We start from the raw sequence: 8,614 nt of genomic DNA, 5'->3' as shown, positions 1-8,614 counted from the left end.
TATTCAATGGCATAAAACCCAGACACTCTCTTTTCAGTACCCAATCATCTATAAAATACAAGAACTCCACTTTAAAATCTTACACACATTTTACCCCACAAAATTTTTTTTATCCAGATTTCTCCAAATCGACCCAGTTTGCAACTTGTCTCTGTCACACCCTGAAAGCGTTCTTCATTTATTTTTCTCATACCCCATCAGCTCCTTCTACTGGAAACAAATAGAAGATTTTCTCTACTGCACAAAATTTAGATATTTCAAGTTAAATAGGTTTAGGGCAGAGAGGGTAACAATTAAAAAAAAAAATTCACTGAAATCGGAGTTCGTTTGAGCAAATGGGAGCAATTTGTAAATCTCCAAAATTGTGTGCATTTTTTGTTGCTTCACTGCTCAGAGACCGTAAGACGTGTGAAAAATGTGGATAACTTTTGATGTTCCACATCTTGAGATAATGTGGACCAAATTTGCCCTCAGAGGAGTTCGTAAAAGCTTAGCAAATTTTAATCCAATATTGCTGCCCCCTAGTGGAGGACACGGGGTTGGCATAATAATATTTTTTAATTGGCATGATCGACTTCTGTGTCAAATTTCATGTTTTTTACCTGCACTTTTTTTTTTTTTTTTGCCTTCATTCCTATTCCTTAATGCATTTTTGAGTTGTTTGAGGGCTCTGACGAGCCATTTTATTTATTTTTGGAAAATGGCCTTGCCTCAAGTGGAGGAGTTCAAGTATCTCGGGGTCTTGTTCACGAGTGAGGGAAGGACGGAACGTGAGATTGACAGGCGGATTGGTGCAGCGTCTGCAGTGATGCGGTCGCTGTATCGGACCGTTGTGGTGAAGAGGGAGCTGAGTCGAAAGGCGAAGCTCTCAATTTACCGGTCAGTCTTCGTTCCTACTCTCACCTATGGTCATGAGCTCTGGGTAATGACTGAAAGGACAAGATCGCGGATACAAGCGCTCGAAATGAGTTTCCTTCGCAGGGTGGCTGGGCGCTCCCTTAGCATAGGGTGAGGAGCTCAGTCACATGGGAGGAGCTCGGAGTAGAGCCGCTGCTCCTCCACGTCGAGAGGAGCCAGCTGAGGTGGCTCGGGCATCTGTTCCGGATGCCTCCTGGGCGCCTCCCTCGGGAGGTGTTCCGGGCATGTCCCACCGGGAGGAGGCCCCGGGAAAGACCCAGGACACGCTGGAGGGACTATGTCTCTGGGCTGGACTGGGAACGCCTCGGGGTTCCCCCGGAGGAGCTGGAGGACGTGTCTGGGGTGAGGGAAGTCTGGGAGTCCCTGCTTAGACTGCTGCCCCCACGACCCGGCCCCAGATAAGCGGAAGAAAATGGATGGATGGATGGAAAATGGAAATAGTCAAAAGTTAGAGAAGAGAACGTTTTACCAGAGGGCAAATTTTCCAGGACTTTTCGTCATGGGTGAGTGGGTGAAAAATGTTGGTTAGGAGAAAAAAATTAAGAAAGACAGAGAGAAAGAAAGAAAGAATAATATTTTGATACGAGAACAATGTTCCATTTTTTTTTTCTTTTGGCCGACAATCTATACATTTTAGGAAACCTCTAGCGCATTGCTACGTCATGGCGAGGGTCCCTGCTCACTACGGGCGAATCACGTCGTGCCATTTCACTTTCGGGCCACTAGGAGCATCGCTTTGCGATTCTAACGGGCCCTTCGCCAGCCTCTGGTGCTCGGGCCTAAAGAAGAAGAGGAAGAAGAGGAAGAGGAGGAAGAGGATGTCACTGCTCTGTCTCCTCCTCCTCTTCTCACTGTGGTTCATGCTCCACTCGGCTTGAGGGACAAACCTGTGAATTTGTGGATTTTTCGGATTCCAAACTGTCTCTTCCTCAGCGGTGAGTTGTTGAGCAGCAATCGGTGAACTATTTTTGTGATTAGCGCTCGTATTTCTGTTGCTAAATAGCACTTAGTGTCTTGTTTGTTAGCGCCGCTCCGCTCCCATTCAAAACCCCCGTGTATATTAGCGCTGTTTACTCGCGCTTGGAGTTTTGGAAACACCGATTATACTAATTAAATATTGAACGCTTTTAAGTTTACATTCACGCCGAATTGTAGATAACAATGTAGTTTACTAAACGCATTCATTCTATCATTGTTTTCACTTTCAATTTTGTCCGTTTTGGCAATTTTTTGAGGTAACGCTAAATTAGCTATAGGCTACCATTTTGTTTATCTTCATTGAATATCAAGGAACTGACGAAGCTACGACTATTTTTGATTTGATGCGCAACTTTACTTATTCATCTGATTATCTGCTTGAGTATTTTGATCTCTACTGAAATCATTTACTGAGTACATATTTTTGGTATATGAAAAAGTGCAGTTCCCTTTTTGATTAATGAATGAATTATTGATCGATGATTGTGTTTAATAGTCACTTGAGTGTTGTTTATTGTTTGTTGATTTAACCTGAGAAAAAATGTGGTTCTTTCTAATATACAAAGTTGGTATCTCCACGTGTTCAAAATGTTTACAAAAGGTAATTTTATACTAAAGAAGTGACACTAATCGCATAGCCGGTAACCATCATACTCAAGGGACACTTTCTTTGGGTGCGAAAAAAAGAGTTAAACTTTTTTTTTTTTTTTTCATGAAGAAAGGGAGGGTGTGGCACCCTGGAAATATTCTTTAAAAAATGCACCCCCCAATAACATTTTAATTGTTGTAATGTTTTGACTATATTTTGATTCATTTCTGTGTGGCTTCTGTCTTCACGTGTGTTACATGTATCATATCTGCTGAACATGTGGATTAGAATTCAGAGCAACAAAGCTGTTCAATATCTGTATATGTTCTCTTAATTTGATCTTCTTTTGCTACAGGCAGAGAAAGTGTGCCTTCAAAATCAAATACAAACTTAGTTGATTCATTCAGCCAATTGGAACTCACTCGTAAAACACACATTGAAACATTCTTACATATGATTTATGATGTGCATTTTTTTATGTGTATTTAGTTTGTTACTTTATTTGAACAGTTAAAAGTGATTTTACTTGACATTTCCTTTCCTTTGTTCTAATGCAGAGCTACAAGATCCACCAACAGTATGGCCTTCACATGTGACCAGTGTGGAAAGGAGTGGCCAAAAGCTTCCAAACTGAAAAAACACTACAGAACTCATGCAGGAGAAAGACCATACAGCTGTGACCAGTGTGGGAAGGGATTTAAACACTCTGGTGCGCTCAGTGTTCATATGAGAATCCACACAGGGGAGAAACCATACAGCTGTGATGTTTGTGAGAAGACATTTTCATGGTCAAGCAACCTAGAAAAACATATGAGAACCCACACTGGAGAGAAACCATACAGCTGTGACCAGTGTGGGAAGAAATTTATAGACTCTGGTGGCCTCAAACAACATATGAGAACCCATACAGGAGAGAAACCATACAGCTGTGACCAGTGTGGGAAGACATTTTCACAGTCAAGCGTTCTAGTCATACATATGAGAATCCACACAGGGGAGAAGCCATTTAAATGTGAACATTGTGGGAAGGAATTTAGACAGTCTTGTGATCTCCATCGTCATATGATAATCCACAGAGGGGAAAAACCATACAGATGTAATGTTTGTGAGAAGACATTTTCATGGTCAAGCAGCCTAGAAAAACATATGAGAATCCACACAGGAGAGAAACCGTACAGCTGTAACCAGTGTGGGAAGAAATTTATAGAGTCTGGTGACCTCAAACGACATATGAGAATCCATACAGGGGAAAAACCATACAGATGTGATGTTTGTGAAAAGACATTTACATGGTCAAGCCACCTACGAAAACATATGAGAATCCACACTGGAGAGAAACCACACAGCTGTGACCAGTGTGGGAAGAAATTTATAGACTCTGGTGACCTCAAACAACATATGAGAATCCATACAGGAGAGAAACCATACATCTGTTATGTTTGTGAGAAGACATTTTCACGGTCAGGCAACCTAGAAGCACATATGAGAATCCACATTGGAGAGAAACCATACAGCTGTGACCAGTGTGGGAAGACATTTTCACGGTCAAGCATTCTAGTAACACATTTGAGAATCCACACTGGAGAGAAGCCATTTAAATGTGAACATTGTGGGAAGGAATTTAGAGTCTCTAGTCATCTCCATCGACATATGAGAGTCCACACAGGGGAAAAACCATACAGATGTGATGTTTGTGAGAAGACGTTTTCATGGTCAAGCAGCCTAGAAGAACATATGAAAGTCCACACTGGAAAGAAGCTGTATGAGTGTGACCAGTGTGGGAAAGCTTTCTCTCAACCATCCCATCTCAATAAACACAAGAGAACTCACTTCTGGCAGATACTATATGAGTGTGACCAGTGTGAAAAGGCTTTTAGAACATCCCAGGAACTCTCCAGTCACCACCGAACACACACAGGAGACAAACCAGACGACTGTGAAGAAAGAGGGGAAGGCTTTCAGGTCTGTGAGGAACTGTCTGAAACATGTCTAAATCTTCGAGACTGAAGAGAAAAGCTACAGCTCCAACCACTTTGGGATGACTTTGAGACAACCTGCTCATCTGAAGGTGCACCCTCTTGAACACACTAAAGGACAAAGAGCTGCTGAGGCCAGTATTCTGTCAAAATGAGCTCCCGCAGCCTAAACTAACAGTGATGTCTATCCATTCATGTAGCTCTGTCGAAATGAGCGACCTTATGTTTTTCTGTTTACTGTTGTATAGACTAGGGATGGGCATTCGATTAAATTTTCTTAATCCATCGTCGGGAGAATTAACTATTGATTATCAATTAATCATTAACGTTTTTATATTAAAATTATCATCATTATTATTACATTTCTGCACTACTAATCTGCAAAAATAAATTTGATTTTACGATTTATAAACTGTAACCACTCTATAGCCACATCAGCCTGTTTGACATTATAATGTGTTTAATGCAGTTTTGCGCAACTCTCACAGAAACAAAACTTAAAACTGCATGGCTAATTTGCATAAACTAAGCGAAGAAAAAAAAACAGCTCTTGTGTGCTGATGCGGTATGACTCAGTGGAATACAGGTTAGTGTGAACATATTTGCGTTTGTCAAAACCAGGACACTGTGCGGGGGGCGGGGCCTCGTCATCGACATTGAGCTACTCTCACCTGGCAAAACTTTTCATATTTTCGGTGTCCTTATGAGCTGTACACTGTGCACATGGCCTCACACTTGTCCTCCTAGTCATCGTTAAATGCGCATTTGTGCTTCGCATGTTGCAGGCTGACTGACTGTTTATGTCTCGCTTCTTCTGAGTTACAGAGAGCTACATGTCCGGACCTCCTTTTGTCCCCGGACACGGACGTTTGGTCACCCTACATTCTGTTTGTTGACTAAAATGAACGTAATCGATGAAATTCTTCATGATCAATTATCGATTAATCGACTAATCATGCCCATCCCTAGTATAGACCCTGACCTCTCCAGTTTGACAGCATATTTCTTTGGATTAGGACTGCAGGTTTGATGCTGTTTGCCCACAGTGATCAGACTTTATACCTCAGTTATGTCAAATCTAAACTCATTTATCTAAATCTGTGTAGTTCATTTGGACAGTCGTATTCTGCTCAAATAGGGCTCCAACTAAAGGGAGCACATATCGACAGGACAATTTATCCATCAAATAATACTCCCACTATAGAATCACCATTATGTAATAATTTAATGAATTTGGGCAGAGGAGCAAATCTTGACTAAGTCTTGTGGCAAATAATGCACCACTAGAGGGTGCACACCTCACCTTTGTGATACTGGGGACTAAGGGTGTGCAGAAAGAAATATATTTAATGTGATGATACAGTATATCGTGGGCTGCTGTATCAATGTGTCGGCCAAGACTATTTTTTGGTATATTTTACTAAATTATTTAGTTACAGCGCTACAGTTTTGTTGCTGGTTTAGTATGAGATTACTTTATCTTTGCAAATCTATGTGTATTTGTAAATATATCTTTTTTCATTTGCAAAAAATAATTTATTAAATTTATAAAACTGAAAATTCTGTTTGTAAAATGTGATTCACATTTGTGCATCACCAGTTACAAGAATCCACCAATTTACGGTATGACGTAATTTTGAAACACTCACTTTGAAAAATCCACAAACACAGACAGATCCACAAACTCACACGTACTTGACCAGCAGGGGGCAGCAGCTGGCACACAAAACATTTGACACTGTGGAAATGGAAGCGTCTCTTGTTAACTTAACGTTAGGCTAATGTTTACCTTTATCAAACGCCTCAACAGCGAAGGACTAAACCAGAACTGAACTAGGACTAAAACAGAACTAAACCATAACTGAACCAGGATCGAGTGTCTGAATGACCCGGAGTTGTGCCCGTGTAGACGGTCGTGTGACCACGAGCGAAAAGATTGTCTCAGAACTCTGCGCCCCGCAGGGCTAAATGCAGTCGTCACCCGAACGTGCTTTGCAGACACTGTGCTTCACGAACCTCACTCTCTTTCTCTCAACTCAAAGATTAGTCCTGGTTTAGACCTGTTTTGGTCCTGGTTCAGTTCTAGTTTAGTCCTGTTTTAGTTGTGTTTCAGGTCTGGACTACTTGGCCAGTGTAACCCGGAGGTAAGTTAAAAACACGCATTATTTCACGCATTAAACCTCCTAGGACTCTCGCATGGCATGGCTTTATTGATTTCTCTTTGTTATTTGAGCTGATTGGGATCTGATGAGTGCAAAAACTAAGAATTATATTTTTATGTTTATATGTCCAAATATGATATATAAACATTTATTTCATGTTTAATCATTTTGATGGAACACATTAAAGTCACAAATGAATAATGTTTTGCAAAAACTATTAAGTGCTTGAACAACACAAAATGTGTTGGACATATATGTCCACATGTGTGGACGCCAGGTCCTTGGAGACTGGGGCCACAGAACTGTTGGTTGATGAAATGCTCCACGATTAATGAAATGGGTCAAATGCAGATGACAAAGTAAAGCCAACACTGCCCTGGAGGTGCTGAGCCAGACCCCTGCCACCGTTTAGGTATGGGGCATGTTCCATTGAAAACTCCAGTAATAAAAACGCCTGCAAATGACTCATGCTCATATTGAAATCATTATTTAAATTGTGAAAATACACATTTCTCAAATTTGTGTGGACTCCTGTATTAATTTAGCTGTTTCAATGTGTGTGTCATTACAGGTTTTCACTCTGCAGGACAGAACAGATGTAAGGCCCATTTTGCTCTTCCTCCTCCAGAAGACGAGAGATGCATCAGACTGAGTGGTCCAAGTACACGGTCCATGTGTCCACTGCCCATGTCCAGAATCTCTGAGGACGAAGTCCAGAGTCACAGGAGGAGGAGGAGGAGGAGGTCCAGACTGCAGATGACCTGTGGGGCCTCTGGTTGCATCAGGCCTTCCTCCTGCACATTCTGTCTGCTGCTGTCCTCATGTGTCCTGATGGTGATGTGTATTTAGGTTTAACTTCTAATTTCCTGCAGGAGTAAAATAGTTAAATGGTAAATTAGCTGAGGAGCACCTAAAGGCTTCATCACTGAGGAAGTGTCCCATGATAAATGTGGCCTTATATGAACTTAACAAGTGAGTGAGACAAAATTGAAATCATATAATTTACTCATAACTTTATCTGAATGTTTTTCAGTCTATTCTGACATTTGATTCATGGTGCATGGTGAAAGGTGCCAGATATTTGATGTCTCTTTTGATAGTGACTAATTACATATATTATATACATATATAAGAATGTACTGTTGTTAAGCAGTAGTATTCCACCTGATCATATTTTGCAAAGATCATTTTGGATTGTCACCTGCTTCATCAAAAAGGGAACAACTATTTGAGAGTACACTCACATACAGCTGTTTGTACTAATATTATTAAGTGTTTGTGCATGGATATATAATGGGTTTAATGTTTGATTATTCACAGTATGACAAAGTATTTCCAGAAGTTCCTTTGATTGGTTAATAAACCATCTTTACTCAAAGGAGAGTCATTCTTTATAAACTGACTTAAATGCTTTCCCTGTATAAATGTAAGACCCGGCCTTAGGGACACGGCTATAGTTGGAGCCTTACTGTAGTCAGAGCATATCTTTCTTATTTCTGTTGAATCGCTTTTTGCTTCTTGCTTGTCCCACATGTCGATCATCACTTCTGCTTTTTAGGACATTCCCTTTCCGTCAAAAACTTTCTCGTGAATTTGTTTTGGGGGTTTGTATTTGTGTTTTTTTGCCACATGTAAATTTGTCTCAGCGCTTGTATAAGTATTTCGTGTTTTGCAAATTTGTTTGCACATTTGCAAATGTGTTTTATAAAATGTAAATTTGTTTTCAAGATGTAAATGTGTATTTTAAATGTAATTTTGTTTTCAAACTTGTTAATGTGTATTGTGTACTGTAAAAGTGTTTTTCACTTGCCGGCCACCGTACAATATAGTGCATTATTTTAAGCTACTTTATTCTGGCTTTATCTTTAGGTCAGGTTTTTTGTTCGGATCAGAGTTGAGAACTACAGACGTGCAGAGGAGAAAAGATCATCTTCCAATACTGGATGGCAAGCCCCACCCCAAAGAGTCAAAAAAACTGGTAGCTTGTAGCC

The 8,614-nt window shown here is 40.5% G+C and overlaps 1 protein-coding gene across 1 annotated transcript; it reads left to right on the top strand.

Annotated features, from left to right (window-relative positions):
- Positions 1-1,731: 1,731 nt before the first annotated feature.
- Positions 1,732-5,913, top strand: LOC110156393 (zinc finger protein 271-like). Its single transcript, XM_055156289.1, has 2 exons — positions 1,732-1,853; positions 3,043-5,913. Exon 2 carries the CDS (start codon positions 3,065-3,067, stop codon positions 4,490-4,492), a length of 1,428 nt encoding a protein of 475 aa, XP_055012264.1. The 5' UTR covers positions 1,732-1,853; positions 3,043-3,064; the 3' UTR covers positions 4,493-5,913.
- The last annotated feature ends 2,701 nt before the right edge of the window (positions 5,914-8,614 follow it).

This window comes from Boleophthalmus pectinirostris, unplaced genomic scaffold, assembly GCF_026225935.1.
Source record: "Boleophthalmus pectinirostris isolate CB_2022bp ecotype Guang Dong unplaced genomic scaffold, ASM2622593v1 HiC_scaffold_10, whole genome shotgun sequence".
Classification (NCBI taxonomy): domain Eukaryota; kingdom Metazoa; phylum Chordata; class Actinopteri; order Gobiiformes; family Gobiidae; genus Boleophthalmus; species Boleophthalmus pectinirostris.
The sequence above is the reverse complement of the archived record's forward strand: the minus strand, read 5'-3'. Positions and strand labels throughout refer to the sequence as shown.

Excerpts from the sequence above, each read along its gene's own strand:
- LOC110156393 (XM_055156289.1), top strand. The coding sequence starts at position 3,065 with ATGGCCTTCACATGTGACCAGTGTGGAAAGGAGTGGCCAAAAGCTTCC.